Source organism: Protopterus annectens, chromosome 2.part2 (assembly GCF_019279795.1).
Source record: "Protopterus annectens isolate FY-2018-M chromosome 2.part2, PAN1.0, whole genome shotgun sequence".
Taxonomy (NCBI): Eukaryota; Metazoa; Chordata; order Ceratodontiformes; family Protopteridae; genus Protopterus; species Protopterus annectens.
Window position 1 is genome coordinate 295,162,711 of NC_056730.1, and position 23,405 is coordinate 295,186,115.

Here is a 23,405-nt window from a genome sequence, read left to right on the forward strand (position 1 = left end):
GACCGCCTGACGGCAGATAACCCTAAGTGTGATGACTGCAGCAGTGTGAACACTCGAACATCTACATTTATGGTAGGTACAAAACTGTACTTTTCATATATTCATGTGTCAGCAGCATATTATTGGATTGCTTAAACAGAAAATTATATTGATTCCTGATTGTGCCGAAAATAAAGAATTACAGGATTTAATGCATTCTGCTGAACAAGTTGGGAAACATACTTTGCAATGTGGCTTTGATTCATTAGAGGCATCGTGCAGGGCTGCTGTCACTGGGTCTGTACTTAGAAGGCATGCTTGGCTTAAGGAGCAGTCTTTGCCAGATCATGTTAAAGCTTAATTACTGGATGCCCCCTTAAACCAAGACCACCTGTTTGGCAACAAAGCAGAAGTAGTACTTAAAACAGATGGAGGAATAAGCTAAATCTATGCAATTTCCTGCAAGTACAGCCTCGCAGATTTAGTAGGCATTGGCCCTCTAAGAATTGGTCCTTTCCTGTCTCTTCCATGCCTTCTCAGTCCAAACCCAGAACCAGCAGAATACCCAGGCTTCAGTCCCAAGGTACTCACAGGCCTAAGCAGTGAGGGGCTCCCACTTCCAAAGCAGGGAGTAGTAAGACTCCCCCCTATGGTAAACTGTCTCAATGACTTAACTTTAAGCCTTCCAAGCCCTGCTCAACTGACTATTCCTTTAGGGGAAAGATTTCCCTGCATGCAAAAAATTGGAAACTCATTACTCAGGACAAATGAGTTTTAAATATAGTCTCCCAAGCATACAGATTCCACTTCCACTCCTTACCAACCCCAAACGGTTGGCCAGACCTACCCCCAAATCAGTGGGCAGAGGCTCAAAAGCAAGTTCTCTTTCTTTTAAGCATTAGGGCTCTTCAACCTGTCCCATAAGAAGAATGGGGGCAAGGTTTCTACTAAAGACTTTTCCTGGTACCCAGAAAAGACAACTCTTGGCGTCCTATCCTGGACCTGTCTATCCTAAACACGTTTTTGGTAGTCCAAAATTCAAGATGCTAATTCTTCATCAGCTGCGTACCATGCTAGGCAAAGATGCCTGGTTGGCAACACTGGATTTAAAAGAAGCCTATCTGCACATCCCAATAAGGGAATCTTGCAGAAGATACCTACGCTTCAGATCAGGCTACATGCACTACCAGTTCTCTGCACTGCCCTTTGGCTTATCTACTGCACCCAGGGTATTCACAAAGTGCCAAGATCCAGTCATTGCATTTTGCAGGCAAAGAAATATTCAAATATACCCATACCTGGACGATTGTCTAATTCAGGCAGAAAGCCAGGACATACTATTAAATCATCTGGCATTTGTAAAGAAATAGCTAACTTCTCTGGGGTACACCATAAACGAAAATAAATCACATCTTGTACCCTGCCAACAAATTGTATTCCTGGGAGCAAGCTTGAATACAACTTCCCAGATGGCCTACCTCACGCCAGAGAAACAAGTTCATTTGACAACCTACTTCAAACTACTCGCCACAAAGACCCAGCTATCTGCAAGGAACATATTGCAAGCCCTGGGGTTCATGGCCTCTTGCATTCTTCTAATTCCATATGCAAGACTGCATATGAGGAAACTACAGTGGTATCTAAAAAGCCTATGGTGTCAACATTCTCAGGATCTAGAATCAATGATTCCTATCATACCTTGGCTACAGATAGTTCCTTTGGTGGGCAGAGACCTGCCACCAAAACAAAGGACTGCCATTCACTCTACCCCCTGCTGCCCAAACCCCAACAACAGACGCATCAGACTATGCATGGGGGGCTCACTTGGCAGGGCAGTGCATTCAGGGCAAATGGAACCCAAGTCAAATACACCTGCATATCAATCAAAAAGAAATGTTAGATGTACAGAATGCTCTGATAGCCTTCAAGGACCACATTCTTCCAGGACAATTATTGGTAAAGACAGACAACACCACTGTTATGTGGTACATAAACAAGCGGGGGGGGGGGCACTCATACCCTCTCTGCAGACTAGCCATGGCTCTGTGGAACACGGCCTTGAGCTACCAAGTGCACCTACAGGCTCAATTCCTGCCAGGAATGCTAAATACACTGGCAGACGACCTAAGCAGAAATCTCATGGACCCACACGAGTGGAAACTGGAAAAAAAGATATTCAACATGTTGAGAAACAAATGGGTGGGCCCAGAGATAGACCTGTTTGCTTCCCCCCAGAACTACCAATTGGGCAACTTCTGCACAAGGACTCCCCACAAACAAGCTTGGAAAGTGGATGCCCTGTCCTTCACCTGGAAAAACCTATCAGTTTATGCCTTTCCCCCTCTGTCTCTCCTTTCCAAGGTAATACTAAAAATCAAACAGGACAAACTAAGGACAGTACTGATTGCATCAGACTGGCCAAGCCAACACTGGTACCCCCTCTTGCGCAGTGTATCACTGCTGGCACCATGGCACCTGCCTCAGACCCCTGCCTTGCTGTCCCAGCAGGAGGGCCAGATTCTGCACCCACAGTATCAAACCCTGAACCTGGCAGCCTGGCTAATTACCTGATTTCTCCGTTACCATCCCTCAGTAAGCAAGTGATGGATGTCATTCTGGAGGCAAGGAGGCCTAGTTCTGGAAAATCCTGTGTTGAAAAATGGAAAAGATTCTGTTCATGGAGCCAAACTCAGGGGATGGGGACAGCAGCACCCAATTTACCTCAGATTCTTCAATACTTAACTGAGATGCTTCACAAGGGCCTTTCCTTTTCTTCCATCAAAATTCATGCGTCAGCCATTTCAGCTCATTACAATACAGAACCACCCCTCTTCTCTCATCCAATGCTGAAGCAATTCCTCAGAGGGACCAAAAACTTAAGACCACCCAGGAGAGCCCCTACTCCAGCCTGGGACCTTAACTTTGTATTGGAAAAGCTCACTCTACCTCCCTTTGAGTCAGCTGAAAATGCAGAGATGAAATTCCTTTCTTGGAAACCAGCCTTCCTTCTAGCCATCACTTCAGCAAGAAGGGTGTCTGAATTACAGGTCCTCATGGCAGTGGAGCCTTTCATCATCTTCCATGCGGACAGGGTGTCCCTCAGGACCAATCCCTCCTTCATGCCCAGGGTGGTATCCAGTGTGGCTCTTAATCAGTCCATTCATTTGCCAACCTTTTTTTCTAATCCACAGAACAAAGGGGAACGGATACTGCACTCCTTGGACATGCACAGACAACTTAGGTTTTACTTGGACAGGACTAAACCTCTCAGGAAATCTGAACAGCTGCTGGTTGCATTTGCTACTGGGGCAGAGGGCAAAGCCATCTCAAAGCAAACCATTTCTAAGTGGATAGGCCATTGCATTCATTTCTGCAATAAGCACCATGGAAATCCTACCCCACATGGGGATAAGACCACATTCAACCAGGGCTACGTCTACCTCTACAGCCTTTCTCAGAGGTGTCCCTACCCAGGGACATCCTAGAAGTTGCTACCTGGAGTTCTGTACATACCTTCACCAAGCATTGCCACTTGCCATTTTTTTCTAAATCCAGAGCTTGCTTTGCCACTGCAGTCTTGCAGGGCCTTATAGCTGGTCCTAATGCTATCTAATAACCTCCTGCCATCCTTCGCTTTGGGAATCTACCCAAATGTGATGACTGCAACAGTGAATACACTCGAACATCTACATTTATCGTAAGTTTACACAACTGTACTTTCTTTACCTGGAGGAGCTGGGGATACTGTCAGCACAAGCACGCTTATGCTACTACTTGCTTGGTGCTGCCCATAAAGTACATCAGTCAGCCACACTCCTCGAACCCTTGGCCATTTCCAGCTGGCAATCATCTGCAAACTTAATCAACCATAAATCTGTAATGTTTGCTTCCACTTCATAAAAATATATGCCAAAAAGGAGTGGGCCCAGTACCATGCCCTGGGGGACTCCTCTAGGGAATGACCTCTTAGTGGAGGTGGTCTTGCCTATTTTGATGACCTTGGTCCTTTAATTTAGACAGTTGTCTAGCCATCGGGTGATAAAAGGGTTTATACCTAATTTAGTGAGCTTGTCTATAATGATTGAGTGAGGTATTTTATCAAAAGCCTTGGCCAGGTTGAGGTAAGCTATGTGTACAGTCATGCCATCATCAATTGCATTGGTTGACCACCTCAGAGAAATCCACTAGATTTAATAGGCATGACCTTCCTTTAACAAAGCTGAACTGTGGTGGGCCCAACATTTGCAAGTTACCCATGTCATTATTTAGCATGTCCATGATGGTTCTTTCCATGGCTTTATATATGAGGCTAGTTAGACTTGTGGACCTGTAGTTATCCGGATAGGTTTTTGGACCTCCTTTGTGCAGGGGAGTGACCGTATCCATTTTCCATTCCTTTGGCTCCAAAACCTAACTGTATGCTGCAGTTGGAAAGTGAAGCAGAGAGGTCATTCTGTTAAGTAAGCATCCCGATATGTTATTTGGGCCCATTGATGCAGTGTTTTTGGCCCGGGAAACTGTACTGAAGACCTGTTCCCTTGTAGTGGTTGCGGGGCTTATGGTATGTGGTGTTTCCTTTGGTCTTTGAGGGAGAGGAGTGAGGGAGAAATTTGAACTGAATCTGTCAACCAAAAACTTGGCGGTGGTCTCCAGGTCAGTGTGAGTGATGCCGTTTTGCAGCAAGATGTTCTTCGTGTTTCACTGTTGCAGTCATCACACTTGGGTTATCTGCATGCAGGTAGCCCTCAGTCGGCCCAAATACCAGAGTCTTGGGATTTCTGCATCGGATGCTGTCGTCTCTTCCATGACGTCAGGTCATCAGGGGTATAAGACATGCAGCCGACACCATTACATCAGCTTTTCTTGCCGAGCGGAGCCTGAAGCAGTTTGCAAGTGCCAGTTGTCCGCTACTTGAAATTTTTTTATTCGAGTTTCAGACCTGACGTCTTCTAAAGTTAAGTACCCCATTGGTATGTGGTATTTCCTTTGGTCTTTGAGGAAGAGGAGTGGGGGAGAAATTTGAGCTGAATCTGTCAACCAAAAAGTTGGTAGTGGTCTCCAGATCAGTGTGAGTGATGCCATTTGCAGTAAGATGTTCATCGTGTTTCACTGTTGCAGTCATTACAGTTGGGTAATCCTGCTGGCAGGCTATCCGCAGTCGGCCCGAGTTCCAAAGTCTAGGACCGGCGTCAGTTGCTGTCGCCTCTTCCCCGACTTCGGTGCGCCAGAGGTATAAAAGATGCAGCCAATGCCATTTTCTTCTGTCTTTCTTGCCGCGCGGTGCCCGAAGCAAAAGCTGTTCACAAGTGCCGGTCGGCCGACTCCTGAGATTTTCAAATTCGAATTTCAGATCCGAAGTCTTCATTAAAGCTAAGTACCCCATTGGGGAAACTTTTTTCTTGCTCCAGACCGATGTCAGAAAAAGTTAATAATCATATTTCTTGTGGGAAGCAAATACCTGATAAGGATTTTCATTCTTACTGTATTCCTTGCCTAGGCCCTGACCACGACATTGCTAGTTGTCAGTTTTGTGCTAGATTTAACCAGCGCACTATTAAGCGTCAGTATGATTTTGCATTTCATTACTTTGGTAGAAGATTCAATTATATAATGCCGTCGGAACAGCTGACTACCGGAGTTTATAAAAAGCACAAAGAAAAAGAAAAGGACAGACATCCGAGGTCCAAACCCGACGACAAGGCTTCCGTTAAGCCCTTCACCGGTTCTCATTGAGGCGTTTTCGCAGCCCCTGACTCCAGCTACCTCAGAGCCACAGGCCGCTTCGACTCCCATGTGGAGCTGACTAGGCCTCTGGATACTCAAGGTATTGGACACTCGGAAACTATTCCCTCAGATGGGTCCGGAGCCGCTGAGCAGGCATCGGCTTCTGAGGGTGTTTTCAGGCCTACACAGTTATATGTAAAACCAACTTCAGCTACAAAGGCAAAGTCTAAAGCAGCTCTAAAGACAAAGAAACAAATACAGCAGTCTCCTGGACAGGCCTCCATGCGTAAAAAACAGATGCTTAAAATGGCCGAAGACGTATATACTTTGATCAGGTGTTCCCATCCACCTCCTGATAAGAGGCCTAGGCAAGAGATAGAATATGAATGTTCAGATCAGGTTTCCATTTCCTCTGATTCCTCTTCTGAACAGGAATGTACTTTTCCTCCCTATGAGGATTCTGATGCTGAAGAATCTATCCCTTCAGCCTCTCCTCCTGAGGATTATTCTTTTGGGGAGACCCTGCAAACTATGAGGGAGCATTTCCACTGGGAGAGCCAAGATTACTCTGAATCCAAGAAAAGGCTCAGAGATTTCCTTTTATTACCTCAGCACAGGCCCCTTGCTATTCCTCCTATTTTAGACATTGTAGACGTATTTTCAGAGTCCGGTCTGTCTCCTGAATCTTTACCACCAGCTCCTCTTAAGCCAGACAGATACTACAGGGTTCCTGATTCACATAAATTTCTTTATAAAAACCCTGCTGCTGACCCAGAAACTATCTCTCAAGGTCCCAAAGGGGTCAAGCCTTCCATTGCAAAAAACCCTATCCCCTCTGATAGGGATTCAAGGGCCCTGGACAGATGGGGGAAAAAGATTTATACTTCTGCTACCTTGGCTGTAAGAGCTTTAAATTGTCAGCCCAATCATGTTAAAGCAAAACTATTAGATGCTCCATTACAGCATGATACCTTGTTTGGTGTTAAAGCAGAAGAGGTATTAAAGAAAATGGAGGACAAAGCTAACTCTATGCAAACAGTCAAGGATTTCTTACAGGTACAGCCTCCCAGATTTAGCAGGAACTGGCCTACAAAGAATTGGTCCTTTCCAGTGTCTGACAGGCCACAAAGGGGCAGATACAGATGCCCCAGAGGCAGATCACAGCCCCAAGGCTCATACAGGCTTAAACAGTGGGGTGCTTCTACCTCCAAAAGCGGAGAGGAAAAATCACAGCCATACAGGAAACAGTCTCAATGACTTTCCCCTGCCAGCTCCAAGCACTTATCTTCTGGCAGCTCCTTTGGGGGGAAAACTAGTACTTTTTTCACAAAATTGGCACATGATCACCCAGGCCAAATGGGTCTTAAATATCGTATCACAAGGCTACAGGTTCCACTTTCACACCCTGCCAAGGCCAAACGGTATGCCAGACCTGCCACGCAATCAATGGGCAAAGGCACAAAAACAAGTTTCATCCCTCATGGATATGAGAGCCATTCAGCAAGTACCACAGCAAGAGCAGGGCCTAGGATTTTACTCAAGGCTATTCTTGGTGCCCAGAAAGGACAAAGCCTGGAAACCAAAACTGGGCTCATCTCCTAAACACATTCTTGGATATTCCAAACTTCAGAATGTTAACTCTGCAGCAGCTTCTGCCCATGCTGGTGAAGAAGGCTTGGCTTGTGACTTTAGACATAAAAGAGGCATGCCTGCATGTCCCAATCAGACAATCATGCAGAAGATACCAAAGATTTATAGCTGGCTCAATGCACTACCAATTCTCTACACTGCCCTTTGGCTTATCTACTGCGCCCAGGGACTTTACAAAATGCCTGGCACCAGTAATTGCATTTTGCAGACAAAGAGGAATAGAAATATATCCTTACTTGGACAACTGCCTTTTTCAAGCAGAGAACAAGGACATTCTAGTACAGCATCTGGCGTTTGTAAAAAGATTACTAACAGGTCTAGGGTACACAGTAAACGAAAATAAATCAAAACTTGTACCCTCTCAAGAGATAATATTCCTGGGTGCAAGCTTAAATACAACTGCCCAGATGGCTTATCTCACGCCAGACAAACACAGACAACTATTTATTTAAAAATGTTGGCAACAAAGACCCAGTTATCTGCAAGAAAAATTCTGCAGGCTTTGGGCTTTATGGCATCCTGCATTCTGCTAATTCCATATGCAAGACTGCATATGAGGAAACTTGAGTGGTATCTAAAAAGTGTTTGGACTCAACATTGCTACAGCCTGGAAGCAATAATTACCCTCATTCCCTGCCTGTAGCAGGAGTTTTGATGGTGGGCAAAAGCCTGTCACCACAACATGGGACAGCCATTCACCTTACCCACAGCCAGGCAGACATTGACAACAGATGCATCAGATTATGCCTGGGGGGCCCATATGGCAGGAAGATGTATTCAGGGCACATGGTCCACAAGTCAAATGCATCTACATATCAACCAAAAAGAGATGCTAGCTGTTCAGAATGTCCTGACAGCCTTCAAGGATCTACTTCATCCAGGAAAACTACTGATAATGACGGACAATACTACAGTCGTGGTGCATAAACAAGCAGGGGGGCACACATTCCTACCCCCTCTGCAGACTAGCCATGAACTTGTGGGACACAGCATTGACTTACCAAGTACATCTGCAAGCACAATTCCTGCCAGGAAGGAAAAATACTCTGGCAGACGAACTAAGCAGAAACCTAATGGATCCCCACGAGTGGAAATTGGATCCACAAGTCTTCAGCATGATAACAAGGAACTGGGGATGCCCGGACATAGACCTATTTGCCTCCCTCCACAACTGCCAACTACAGAGATTCTGCACAAGGACTTATCCCAAGCAAGCATGGAAAGTGGATGCTCTGTCTTTCAGCTGGAAAAACCGAACAGTATATGCCTTTCCTCCTCTGCCTCTCCTCTCCAAGGTACTCCTCAAGGTCAGACAAGAGAAACCAAGAATGATACCGATTGCCCCAGACTGGCCCCGCCAGCGCTGGTACCCAATCCTAAAGAGCTTGTCTCAATGCCCAGCTTGGACATTATCTCAAATACCTCACTTATTGACCCAACAAGACAGTCAGATACTGCACAGCCAACTCAGGACCTTAAACCTGGCAGCACGGTGGATAAATGTAGCCATTCAAGACACACCTCTCTTGAAAGCAGTGATGGATGTTATTTTGGAGGCCAGGAGGCCTAGCACCAGACAATTTTATGCAGAAAAATGGAAGAGATTATGTGCTTGGAACCAGGCACAAGGTATTGACACGATTGTTCCAAATATTCCTCAGATTTTGCAATACTTAACTGAGATGCTGGATAAAGGCCTTTCCTTTTCATCAATTAAAATTCATGCCTCTGCCATTTCAGCTCATTATAATACAGAACCACCTATTTTTTCTCATCCATTACTAAGGCAGTACCTCAGAGGGGCCAGAAACATAAGACCTCCAAGGAGAGCACCAATACTTGCATGGGACCTCAACTATGTCTTGGAAAAACTCACACTGCCTCCGTTTAAGCCAGCCTGTGCAGCTGATATAAAATTCTTATCCTGGAAAACAGCTCTGCTCCTAGCAATAACCTCCACTAGACGAGTCTCAGAGTTACAGGCACTCATGGCTGTGGAACCTTTTATCATTTTCCATCCTGACAGGGTTTCTCTGAGGACAAACCCTACATTTATGCCTAAGGTAGTGTCCAGTGTAGCTCTTAACCAAACAATTCATTTGCCTACCTTTTACCCAAACCCACAGAATAAGGGTAAGAGACTTCTGCATTCTTTGGACATTCACAGGCAGCAGCGCTTCTACTTGGACAGAACCAAAGCTTTCAGAAAGACTGAACAACTTCTAGTGGCATATGCTGCAGGATCACAAGGAAAGCCTATCTCAAAGCAGACTATTTCAAAGTGGATAGACCACTGCATTCGTTTCTGCTATTCTCAGCATGGCAAATCAGTTCCTAAGGGCATTAGGCCTCATTCAACCAGAGCAGCAGCCACTTCAGCAGCCTTCCTCAGAGGAGTACCAACCAAAGACATCTTGGAGGCTGCAGCTTGGACTTCAGTGCATACTTTTACAAAGCACTGTCACTTACCTCTCTACTCTAAATCCAGGGCAGACTTTGCCACTGCAGTTCTGCAGGGCTTGATAGCCTCTCCTAATCCAATTTAGCACCAGCCTCCCAACCTTAGCTTTGGGAATCAACCCAATTGTAATGACTGCAACAGTGAAACACGATGAACATAGTACAATTGTGTACCTACCACAAATGTAGATGTTCGAGTGTATTCACTGTTGCAGTGCAGGTTACCCTCCCACCATCCCCCTTTTCCTTGCTGGGTCTTAACTGTACTTCACTATTCTATACAACCTATGTGGTGTATTTGCTTGTAGATGAAGTAAAAGTTGTTTTTTGTGTATGCATACCTATTGTTATAATTTAGCCTACCTTTTTAGGGGCACCTGACATCTGGGGCAAGAAAAACTGAAGAAAATGGAGTCTGCTGCATCTTTTATACCCCTGGAGCAGTGACGTCCGGGAGGAGGAGACAGCAACCGACGCCGGACCTAGACTTTGGAACTCGGGCCGACTGCGGGTAGCCTGCCAGCAGGATAACCCAATTGTAATGACTACAACAGTGAATACACTCGAACATCTACATTTATGGTAGGTACACAACTGTACTTTCTGTTCATTGTTGAATGTTTTTCTTGACATTGTGGACATACCTGTAGAAAGCTTTGTGGTTGTCCTTTACCTGAGAAGCTATTTTTTTCTTCAAATTTAGCATTTGAAATATTAAATGTTAAGTTGTCTATCTCGCCTTCATTCTTGCTGGTTGGGTTCAGAGCCGATCCTCGGCTCCAACTCGGCCATCTTCAAAAGCTCGGGAGCTGCTTACTGGCTCGAGGCCCCCCTATATCCCATGATGCCTGGCGCTAGATACCCAGATCTCGTTTGCCGCTTCTGCTACGACATCTTCAAAAGCTCGAGAGCTGCTTACTGGCTCGAGGCCCCCCTATATCCCATGATGCCTGGCGCTAGATACCCAGATCTCGTTTGCCGCTTCTGCTACGAGGTTGCGTTTACTGGCTCCGGTCATATTTTTTCACTTTATTGATATATATATATATATATATATATATATAACTTTTTGTATATTATTATAGTTAGTTGTTAGAATACTTAGTGTTCATACATAGTTGTAGTATTCGTTGGTGTTTCATTTTCCCCCTTGAAAACTCGTTTTCTTCTTAGAGAGTTTTCCCCTCCCTCCCCCACCCCTGTTTTCCTTTTTAAGGTAGCCATTTTTAGTTAGAGGCTTATCCTTGTTTCCTTTTTTAAGGTAGTAAAATTTTTTCATTAGAAATTGTGGTAGTTGGTAAGTCCGTTTACCCTTTCTTCTGTTATAGAGTGTGTGTGTGCTGTTAGGGTGTGGTAACTTGTGTGGACTGTGTGTGTTTTTTTCTAGTTACCTACTTCCCTTTGTACTCTTTCTTTGTATTTTGATATTTCCTTTACAGGAATGTCTAAAGACACGAAAGTGTCTGGATTCAAGAAGTGTGACTCATGCTGTCAGAAAATGTCACTGACATATGGTCACACTTCGTGTGTCTATTGCTTGGGCGCCCTACACCTGCAGGACTCTTGTTCATTGTGTCACGCCTTTAGTCCAAGAGTCCTGCAGGAGTGTAGAAATAAGCTTATCCTTGGGGGTTTGCTTAAACCTGAAGGATCATTGGCCAAAGCTCAGTCAGTGAAACCTTCCAAGCCATTGAAGCCACTTGCTCCCAGTTCGGAGCCGTCGTTGGGTGTGGCGTCTGCTTCAACTTCGGTTCCGGCTTGAACCGAAGTACCTATCTCCCAGCAAACTTCGGCTCTGACTGGAGCCGAAGTACCTATCTCCCAGTTGGCCCCGACTCTGCTGTCGGGAACAGTCAGGGAGTCGAAAACGCTCTAGATCACCATCCTTAGAGTCAATTCACTTGGCTCCGGGGTCGCCCTTGTTGCAATCGGAGCGAAGTCACCGATCCCACTCTTCTCGGTCGTCTAGACTATCTGACCATGATTTGGAGGGAGTGGTGAGCAGGTTTTTAAAATCGCAGGCCCTGGCTAAAATGTTATCCAGCCCCCCCTCATCAGGGTTTGGCTCTACCTGTCTCTGCAGTAGTTCCTCCTTCGACTCATCCCTTGAGCTCGAAGCCAGAGCATGCTGGGTGTGGGATCGTGGTACCGTCGGCACTGATACCTACCCTTTCATTTCCATCTGCTCCAATCTCTTCCATGGTGCCGTCCTTGGAGGGATCTGGGCGCCGGGCCTCCCTCGTCGGCTCCGAGGGGGCGAGTGGCATCGGACCCATGTCCGACCCCGTTCTCCCTCTCGGAGCTTCGGCGCAGGTGAGTTTGGCTCCTACATCGGCTTCGGAGCCGTCTCTCGGTGCCGGGAAGGATTCTGGTCTCTTCGGAGCCTTCTCCGATATCAGGAAGAGGCGCCTTCGAGGTCATGAGGAGTGTGCTGGCATCTGAGTCAGCCCCACGGTCAGCCTCATCGGCTCCTCCACCTATGGTGCCTGCTCCTGCCTCTGCCCCTCCTCCAGACCCCAAGCGTGGGGAACAAGTGCTCCAGGGCACACCATTGGGTGTATCTTCCTCTTCCGAGGCCTCCCCCTTTTATTCAGAGGAGCCCCCTAGAAAGAGGAAATGCAAGAGGAAGCATGTTGACTCCCCTGAGTCTGTCACTTCAGATACCGACTTGGAGGATTCGGAAGGGTCCCTGAGATCCCCCTCTGAGGACGTCTCCTTTTCAGACATCCTTGAGATTCTTAGGCAGAGGGGGAACTGGACTACCCTTAACCCTTCCGAGGATGAGTCTGTATTCCTCGGCGCGTTTGGTTCCCGACCCTCCACCTCCTGGGTGTCTCCGCCTTTCGATCCACTGATGTTTGTGGTGGATCGAAAGGCGTGGTCAGCTCCAGACACAATGGAACCAACTCCCCGCAGGCCCACAAACTTTATTACTGCCCCACAAGACAAGCAATTTCTGACCAAGGGTGTTCCCGTTGATGCCATGGTGGTAGCAGCGGCCACAAAAAAGGAGTTGGCTGAAACTTCGTCTGTCCATCCCCCTAATAAGGAATCTTTGATGATGGACAGATGTGGGAAGCGGATGTTTTCCTCAGCGACCTTCTCCATGAGGTTTCTGAATTACTTGTGCCACTTTACCCTTCTTCAAAGGGATCTCCTTAAAGAGCTAGGAGATGCCCTTCAAGATCCATCAGCTGCGGGGGCCCAGGCTACGGTTGCCTCCCAGCTGGTGACTCTTAATTCGGTAGTAAACTCCTCCATGCGGCTCATCTCTTGTGCAGCCAATGGTGCGAGTAGAGCCGCAGGCACAGGCGTGGCCTTGAGGAGGCATGCTTGGATGCGGTTATGTAACTTTGCGGAACCCTTCAGGGTGTCTTTCACCAACATCCCCTTTGATGGTTCTGCTGTTTTTGGACCACAGGTGAAGGATACCCTTACCAAGTGTGAGCAAGAAAGCAAGACTCTCTCTGCTATGGGAGTCCGTTTTTCCATTCCTTCAAGACCGTATCCCAAGGGTCAGAAGAGTGGGAAGATGTGGTTCCGGAAACCCCAGGGGAGCCGTACCTGACACACGTGGAGAGTTCCCCTCCAGGGGCAGAGGAGGGAACAACAATAGACGCCGCCCTCGGGTCAGAGGGGTTCTGCCAAATCAGGGCCAAAGAGACTCTTTCTCTGACAAGCCCTTCCAGCATCGCTGAGGTGCTGCCCGGCTGTCCACCTTCGGAGGCAGTCGGGGGAAGATTATTGCTGTAACCAAAAGCCTGGCAAAGTATAACACAAGACAAATGGGTACTGTCTATCATATCCGAAGGCTACAAAATCCCCTTCCTTCGCACTCCCTACATTCCCAACAAATCCCTTCCAGATGTTCCACCCAATCTAAGGGATCAAGCAGTTCAAGAAATTTCAAAACTGCTAAGAAAAATAGCCATCCAGTCAGTCCCAGCAGGCAAGCAAGGATCTGGAATTTACTCAAGGTTCTTTTTGGTAAAAAAGATGGGACTGGAGATCCATTCTGGATCTCAGCAGACTAAACAGGTCTGTCCAAAGAACGAAGTTCCGGATGGTCACGCTACAGTCCATTTTACCCTTTCTGGGTCAGGACAATTGGATGTGCTCTATAGATCTTCAGGACGCATACTACCATATCAAAATGGATATACGCTCCAGGAGATTCCTCCGCTTCTGACTGGGAGCCGGTCATTATCAGTTCAGAGCTCTGCCCTTTGGTCTCACCACAGCCCCCAGGGTGTTCACCAAATGTTTGGCAGTAGTTACCGCTCACCTGAGACGGCAAGGATTCCGGGTGTTTCCATATTTAGACGACTAGCTCCTTACTGCAACCACCAGGCATCACCTGCTGAGAGCCAGAGACAACACCATCCAAACTTGCTCCAAACTAGGCATCACAATAAATTTCGAAAAGTCTGCATTGTCACCTTGTCAATCTATTACCTTTATAGGCGCAAACTTAAATACCAAGGACATGTCAGCGGGACTTCCAGTAGACAGAGTGTTAGACATTTGACGACATGTGCAGGTCTTATTAGGATGCAAAAAAATTCAGGCCAGATTCATCCTAAGAACATTGGGTCTCATGGCAGCAGCTATCATACTAGTCCCCCTTGCTCGTTTTAACATGAGGATTCTTCAGTGGATGCTGTTCACACAATGGTCCTTCCAGCAACTTTCAATGTCTCACATGATAATGATCACTCAGTTATGCAAAAACCAACTTGCTTGGTGGATGGTTTCCCCATCAATACACCAGGGCAGACCATTTATTCTTCCTCCTCCAGTGGCTACGGTGACCATGGATGCCTCCCTGATCAGGTGGGGGGGGGGGCATTTTCAGGGCAGAACAGTCCAAGGCACCTGGCAGCCTCACGAGTACCATCTGCATATCAACGTCTTAGAGATGAGGGCTGTGCTTTTAGCATTGCAAGCTCTTCAGAACTCGCTTCCCACCAGGACCATTGCAATTCAAACAGACAATATGTCGGTAGTATGGTACATCAACAAGCAGGGCGGAACCAGGTCCTACCCCTTATGTCGAGAAGCACTCAGACTTTGGCAGTGGGCGATCTCTTCCCAACGGTTTCGGATAGCAGCGCACATCCCTGGGAAGTCCAGCGTTATAGCAGACAGGCTGAGCAGAGCAATTTTCATGCCTCACGAGTGGTCTCTCAATCAGACAGTGGCGGACAAAATCTTCCGCAAATGGGGTCAGCCTTGCTGCGACCTTTTTGCCACCCCCTTCAACAGTAAGTGCGACAATTTCTACTCTCTCCTTCCTCTCCCCGGACACTTCCCCAGAAATGCTCTAGTTCACGATTGGCCTCCGGGACTTCTTTATGCATTCCCTCCGTTTCCCCTGATTCCCAAACTAATTCAGAAAGCTACCACATTGGGATGCAAGATGATCCTCATTGCCCCTTACTGGCCTCGACAAATTTGGTTCCCGTTCTGCATCATCACCTTCTAGAGCAACCCTGGACCCACTTCCAGACCTCCTGATCCATCAATTGGGTGGACTGCACCAATCTCTTCAGTCTCTCCAGCTCACTGCTTGGTTGCTCCACTTCCGACCTTAGCCAGGCTTCCGAACATCTCCCACTAAGTGCGTGAAATCATTTTATCTTCGCATAAGTCTACCACTAGAAAGACTTATGCTAGTAAGTGGAAACGTTTTTCCTTATGGGCAGAGACCAGGAATATAGATCCCTTTTCAGCCCCTGTGCACCATATTTTAGATTTTCTAGCAGAACTTTTTCGAGCTGGATCCTCTTCTGCCACGATTAGAGTTCAGCTAGCTACAATTTCAAACTTTCATACGGGTCTATCTGATACAAGCATCATGTCCCATAAGCTTTGTAAAGCTTTTCTTAAAGGGACCACTCTACTCAGTCCCCCAGTAAGGGTTCCTCCGCCTCCGTGGGATCTAAATTTGATTTTAGCTTCCCTGATACTGCCCCCCTTTGAACCTGCAGCTTCTTGTTCGCTTGAAGTTTCTTTCTTGGAAAACCCTTCTTCTGGTTGCAATTACGTCAGCTAGAAGAGTTTCTGAACTTCAGGCTCTTTGTGTTCGTCCTCCTTACCTAGTTTTTCACAATGATAGAGTTTCTCTTAGGACTAACCCTTCCTTTCTTCCAAAGGTTGCTTCTGATAATAATTTGAATCAGTCTATTGACCTGCCTGTGTTTTTTCCAAATTATTCCAACAAAGCGGAATACAAATTACATCAGTTGGACGTTCATAGACAATTACACTTTTACTTGCATAGAACCAAGCAAATCAGAAAATCAGACCAGTTGTTCCTGTCCTATGCTGAGGGTAAACAAGGTATACCGGTGTCGAAAGTAACCTTATCTAGGTGGTTGACATCTATTATTATATTTATATATCAGTTAAGGAATAAAGAGCTTCCTGCTAAACCAAAAGGTCACTCCACTAGAGCTCTAGCTACTTCAGTGGCTTTTCAGGCAAGATTGCCAAAGGAAACTATTTGTGCGGCAGCTACATGGGCCAATCCTCATACCTTCTTTTCAGATTATAAGCTGGATTCGGCCTCCAGGAGCAGAGCTGATTTTGGTTCCACTGTTCTGAAGAGTCTGTTCCGATGAGCCACCCAGGATTGAGGTGCTAGGGACGCTGTCCCAACCAGCAAGATTGAAGGTGAGATAGACAACTTAACATTAAGAAGTTATGTACCTACCATAACGTTCCATGTTTGTTGTCGTCTTCTCGCCTTCTTTCTTGCGTCCCACCCTCCATCCCCCTATCCTAGTAGACCGAGAAGAGTTCCTTATGTTTTTATCACTGGCTGAGTCTTCTCTGGCTATTACTTCTGACTAGCAGTCTCTCCAGTAGAATTCATGCATCCTACTTCATGTTTACTGTATTATTATTATTATAATTGTTATTATTATGTCTGTAGTTAGGTTTACCAAATGAGATCTAGGTATCTAGCACCAGGCTTCATGGGATATAGGGGGGCCTCGAGCCAGTAAGCAGCTCTCGAGCTTTTGAAGATGGCCGAGTCCCAACCAGCAAGAAAGAAGGCGAGAAGAAGACAACTAACATGGAATGTAATGGTAGGTACATAACTTCTTATTAACCCTCTTAGCTGCTGTTTAGATAGGTCAGGTTTTTTTTAGAACATTAAACTTGGCTCCTCCTACGCTTGGCCAAGATTTTTTTTCTTTTGTTGTATAACCATTTGATGATGTGATTCCACCAGAATGCTTTGTCTTTTGAGTTTATCTTATTCTTAATACAAGTGGGCACAACTTGCTCTGTACACCTATCATTATTGCTGTGCAGGGATTTTGTAAATAGCTCAGCATATGCTGTGGTGTTTATTGGGTTTTGGGTTGCTTGGAATTTATCCAAGATGTCACTAAATAGAGAGATGTTAGCTTTGGAATAGTTCCTAAAGGTCATTAGTTTCATTTGGCCCCTGGATTTAATTTTTATTTCAGGCAGTACAGCCTTATGGTCATATCTGATAAGTGAAGGTGTTACATTGGGTGAGGAACATCGCTCCCCCATGTTTGAGTGTAAGGTCAAGGATGTTTGTGCCCCTGGTAGGAGAAAGGGTCAACTGTTCCAGGATGTTGGTATTAATGAAGTTTAGGAATTGCTGAGCTATTGCATGAGAAATGGTGTAAGATTCCCTTAATCAAGGTCATATTGGTTTGAACAGGGGAGGGACTGTAGTGCATTGAGATAGGTAGTATGAATTTCCTGGGATATGGAGGGGGACCTATACATTGCAAGGATGGTATGAAGCCCTATTTATGGTGAGTTGCACATGTATGAGTTCCTGTGGGTCTTTAATTGTAGAAGTTATCGCCTTTTGTGTGAAGTATTTTTTTAGAACTTGTTTTGATTAACATAGTTAATAAATATGTAGACCTATTTACTTGGTGTTGATCAGTTTAGACAGTCATCTTTTGTGTAGTTAATCTCACATGAGGTTTGCATTTTCATTGTTTTTTTTATCCTGGGTTTTGAGAACCCAGTTATTGTTAATATTAATAAAGTGTTGATTTTCTAGGTGAACATCTACAGATTGGTTACAAAAGGATCAGTAGAAGAAGATATTATAGAACGAGCCAAGAAGAAGATGGTGTTGGATCACCTTGTTATCCAGAGAATGGATACAACTGGAAAGACTGTCTTGCACACAGGCAGTGCTCCTTCAAGGTAAAATTGTATTAGGATTGGTTCTAGTTCTGCTGTGATATCTTCTCCAGTTTTCATGTGCTTTGTAGCATTTTTAAGTTAGAGACAATATTTTGCCTAGTTGAAAATAATGCCAGTGTTTTGTCATTCCATACCTACAATGCAAAATTGCAGTTGCACACTTATTTAGTGCAGTTAGCTTTGCCCTTTTAGGCCTAAGCTTGATGCTTTTAGTTTGCATTGGCTTACTGTAATAACGCTGAGCATTTTGCTGAGGCAAACAAGCACTTTCAATTCTGTCTTGCAGATAAAGTTTGTACAAGGTAGGTTTATATGGCTGTTTATGAATGGGGTAAAAAGTAAATGAGTAAAGAAATAATAAGCTCATGGTAGTCGGAAAACATGGCCTCTTTTTCCAGTTGCCTGCTAAGGTAATTGCTGAATTAAAACAATGAGATAACACAGGCAGGCATTGTTTCCCAGGACATAAGGCAGCCACTTAACTCATTTTTGGCAACATCAAGGAGTTCAGATTCACTTAACCAAATTCCTAGGTCCAAATTTGCATTAGCCAGAAGTCTGTAAGCTGCTCAGTTGATGAACTATTTCCATTTTAGTTATGGGGGCTCTTTGGGGAGTGGTGTAGTATGTATGTCAAGGGTGGTCATTCCCATTGTACAATCCCCAGTGGAGGCTGGTGAATCCTGATGGAGATTTGGTGCAGGGCAATCTTGAGGGGTTATAGCACATGCAGAAGTAGCTGATATACTCTTACTGATGCCATTTGCATCCTGGATCCTGAAGAAGTTATAGGCAGAGAGGAAAAAATAAACTAATTTCAATACTTCGTCTGACACATGCAAATTCCGGCATTTCTAGCAGATGTAACCGAAAAGTTCAGTCCTTGGTAACATTCTCTTTGCCTATACTCTATCAGTCTTTGATAGGGAAGGCAGTCTCTAGTGTCAGTCCAGATTGTTGTTATCTTTCCATCTTGAGTTATTTGTTCCCAGTACCTTGATTCCTCTTTGTTTTCATCCATTAAATTCAATTCACCGCTTGTCTTTTTCTGTATACCTACTCGCAGATGTACCTGTTGGTAAAATCTCCTTTCTCTATTCCCACATTGTGTACATATGACAGTATTTTCTTACTCTAATCCTGGAGCAGAAATGTCAGATTCAACTACAAAAAAAAGCTTCCAAATGCTTTGGAACTGACTACTGGAGAAGAAACAGTCAGCTGCAGCAAATCAGTGGCTACATTTTTCAGCAGGTCTGAAACTGCATGCTAGCTTGTCTTGAAAAGTTACATTGTACATTTCACTCAGAACACACGGATCAGATCAAATTGCTTGGACTTGTTTGTTCATCGTCTTAAGCTAAAAGTGGTAATTTGAAAATAGTCCACTAATAACTTTGTAAATACAAGAAAGATGTGCCATTTTCATACTTGTTTTTCAAGATGTTTTACTTGATTCCCTTGTCTATAGCTTCTTCTAAGGACTGTTTTGTAGACACCCACCTGTATAAAATGGAGGGAATAGAACAGGTGACAAGACTCCCACGTCATAGTACACTTTTATATCCTCCCTGGTAGCACAAGATTACAACACTATGTTAGTTTTATATGATTCTTTGTAACATTTATTGTTACATAGGTAAAGACTGTGGTGATGTACAACTAAGAAAAGTAATTCTTTAACATCGCTTGCGTATACAGCAGTCATGTAAAAAAAAAAAAAAACCCTAGATCCAATTTAAAATACTTATGTATTTTATAGAATTGGTTTACAATACAACATACAGTTCATATCTTGATTTATTTATACAAATAATACAGTCTATATCTTGACGTATTTTTGCAAGTGTTAATAAGAAAAACTTTTTTTTTTACTTAGTTACTATACAGTCTCTTTTTAAACATTAATGATGTAGTGAAGTTTATGCTTTACAGAATTCGTACCAGTTTAACACAGTCAACATATACCTTAAGTCCTTTAGAGTTACTAGTACTTGCAGAACCACTCTTGCTATGGCTAGACAACATCTAATGGGATTTGATGTTTTACAGTTCTACTTATTCACTAATTTCACATTGTAGCTGGCCTTCTTCCTGGTCATCCTGACTTCTGAGCTCCAGTTTCCAGTTCACTTCAAAGTAGTCGTCATTCTTCAGACACTTTGGAGCTTTCTTCTATCACCCAAACATTTTTCCTTGGAAAAGTAGAAATGTTTCACTGGTAAAATCCCAAAAAATGAGAAGCAGAGACCCTTCAGCTTGCTGGCTAACCATTTATAGGCTAAACATAATTTCCTCCTTAGCCTATTTTGCACATCAATGAGGTATTTGACCTCCAGGGAAAAAAATATTCTGCAGACAGTTGGACAGAGGTTTGTGGTTGGAATAACGGTTAAGGTTTTAAACGCACAGACAGGTGATACAGGGTTTGATTCTCAACATTGGTCACTTTCCAGGTATTGGCTGGCCTGTAATAGTCCACATGAGTTCATAGGAAAATACTAGGCTAACAGTCTACAAACTATTGCAAACTAGTCATTAACTAGAAGTCTGAATTGAACCCTGTACCTTCTGTCTGTGAAGTAAATACCTTAACCTTTATACCACTCTGCAGACTGATTTGCTTAGCATTTACCCATAAAACCATATAGCATCCTGAATATGACAACCTCTGATTGCTGGGATAAATTTGATGTTCTTCGTGTTTCAATGTTGTAGTCATACATTTGGGTTATCTGCCTGCAGGTAGCCCTGAGCCGGCCTGAATACCAGAGTCTTGGATTCCTGCGTTAGATGCTGTCTCTTCTTCCATGACATGAGGTCGTCAGGGGGTATAAAACGTGCAGCCGACGCCATTACATCAGTCTTTCTTGCCGCACGGTGCCCGAAGCAGAAGCAGTTCGCAAGTGCCAGTCAGCCGACTCCTGAAATTTTCGTTTTCGAGTTTCAGAACCGAAGTCTTCAAAAAAGCTAAGTACCCCGTTGGGGATCCTTTTTCTTGCTCTTAACCGATGTCAGTAAAAGTTAATTATATTACCTGTGGAAAGCAAATTCCTCATAAAGATTTTCATTCATACTGCATTCCTTGCCTAGGCCCAGACCACAACGTCCTTCGCTGTCGGTTTTGTGCCTTGTTCAACCCCCGAACTATTAGTCGCCTGTCTATATTTGCAGCAAATTATTTTGGTACTCAGTTTAACTATTCAGAAATGGCTTTGATAAGTCATCCGACTACCAATATTCCAAAAAAACGTAAGGATAAAGACAGAGACAGACCGCATAGGTCCAAAACTGCCAACGATGCTTCCATTAAGCTAGTTGCCAGTCCGCCAGTACTCAGTGAGGCACTTACGCAGCCCCTGATACCTGCTACTTCAGATTCGCAAGCCTCTACTGAGACCCATTTGGAGTCCGGTATGCCGCAAGATGCTTCTTCGACAATAGAACCTGCGGATGTCTCTACCTTGGATGGGTCTGGAGCTGCTGTGCAGGCACCGGCTTCTGAGGGTGTATTCAGGCCTACAGACTTGCATTTTAAACCAACACCATTTTCTTCATCCAGGCCTAAAACTCGGCCCACACCTAGAAAATCGATGTCCAGACCGTATGCTCAGCCCCATATGCCTAAAAAAAACAAATGCTTAGAATGGCTGAAGACCTTATTACCTTAATTAGGGGAAGCCAGCCTTCCTCCTCTAAGAGACCTAGAACTGATTTTCCGTCTGATTCTTCTGATCAGGAATCTGATATTTCTGTTTCTTCTGATTACCAGGATTTGCCCCTTTTTACCTGAGGATTCTGATGCAGAGGATTCCATTCCCTCTGCTTCCCCTCCAGAAGATTTCTCTTTTGGTGAAACCTTTACAGACTCTTAGGGAGCATTTCCGCTGGAAAAGCCAGGATTACTCTGGACTCCAAAAAGAGGCTTACGGAATTCCTAATCCTTGCTCAACATAGGCCTTTAGCTATCCCACCTGTTCTGGACATTGTAGATGATGCTTTCTTAGAATCTAGCATTTCCCCAGACACTTTACCTCCAGCTCCCAGAAAACCTGACCGGTATTACAGTACCTAACTCTAACGAGTTCCTCTTCAAGAATCCTACTGCGGATCCAGAGACCATTTCCCAAGGACCAAAGGGCATTAAGGCTACTTCTGCCAAAAACCCTACTCCTTCTGATAGAGATTCTAGAGCCTTGGACAGATGGGGTAAGAAAGTATATACTTCTGCTACTTTGGCCATTAGGGCATTAAATTGCCAGTTTCATATGTTAAAGTATCAGAAGCATATTATGGGGTGCTCAAACAGAAAATGATGATGATTCCTGACTGTGCTGAACACAAAGAATTACAGGATTTAATGCATTCTGCGGAACTAGTTGTTAAACGTACTTAACAATGTGGTTTTTACTCTTTAGAAGCATCTTGCAGGGCTGCTGTCCATTGGGTCTGTACTTAGAAGGCATGCATGGCTTAAGGAGCAAAACTTGCCAGATCATGTTAAAGCTGAATTACTGGATGCTCCCTTAAACCAATACTGCCTGTTTGAAACAAAGCAAAAGTCCTCAAAAAGATGGAGGAAAAAGCTAAATCTATGCAAATTGTTAAATATTTCCTGCAAGTACAGCATCCCAGATTTAGTAGGCATTGGCCTTCAAAGAATTGGTCCTTTCCAGCCTCTTTCAGGCTTTCTCAGTTCAAACCCAGGAACAGCAAACCACTTAGGTTACAGTCTCAGACTACGCACAGGCCTAAGCAGTGGGGGGCTCCCACTTCCAAAGCAGGGAGTAGTAAGGACCCCCCCCTACGGAAAAATGGCACAATGACTTTACCTTAACCCTTCCAAGCCCTGCTCAACTACCTGCTCCCCTAGGAGGAAAGCTTGCCCTGCATGCAAAAAACTGGGAACTTATTGCCCAGGACAAATGGGTTTTGAATATAGTTTCCCAAGGATACAGATTCCACTTCCACACCCTACCAACCCCAAACGGTTGGCCAGACCTATCACCAAATCAGTGAGCAGAGGCTCAACAGCAGGTTCTCTATCTTCTAAGTATCCGGGCTCTTCAACCTGTTCCAGCAGAGGAAAGGGGACAAGGTTTTTATTCAAGACTTTTCCTGGTACCCAGAAAAGACAGCTCCTGGCGTCCTATCCTGGACCTCTCTATTCTAAACACTTTTTTGGTAATCCCAAAATTCAAGATGCTAACACTTGATCAGCTGCTTCCTATGATAGGCACAGATGCCTGGTTGGCAACCTTAGACTTAAAGGAAGCTTACCTGCACATTCCAATAAGGGAATCTTGCAGTAAATACCTATGCTTCAGGGCAGGCTCCATGCACTTTCAGATGTTCATCGTGTTTCACTGTTGCAGTCATTACAC

At 44.8% G+C, this 23,405-nt stretch overlaps 1 protein-coding gene across 1 annotated transcript in view; it reads left to right on the forward strand.

The window, feature by feature from the left end:
• Positions 1-23,405, forward strand: part of CHD1 (chromodomain helicase DNA binding protein 1) — a gene marked incomplete in the record, with an annotated part of 4,694,407 nt that overhangs the window by 2,981,893 nt on the left and 1,689,109 nt on the right. Inside the window, 1 exon segment of the mRNA XM_044063873.1 lies at positions 17,873-18,021. Coding sequence (XP_043919808.1) covers positions 17,873-18,021 — 149 coding nt within the window.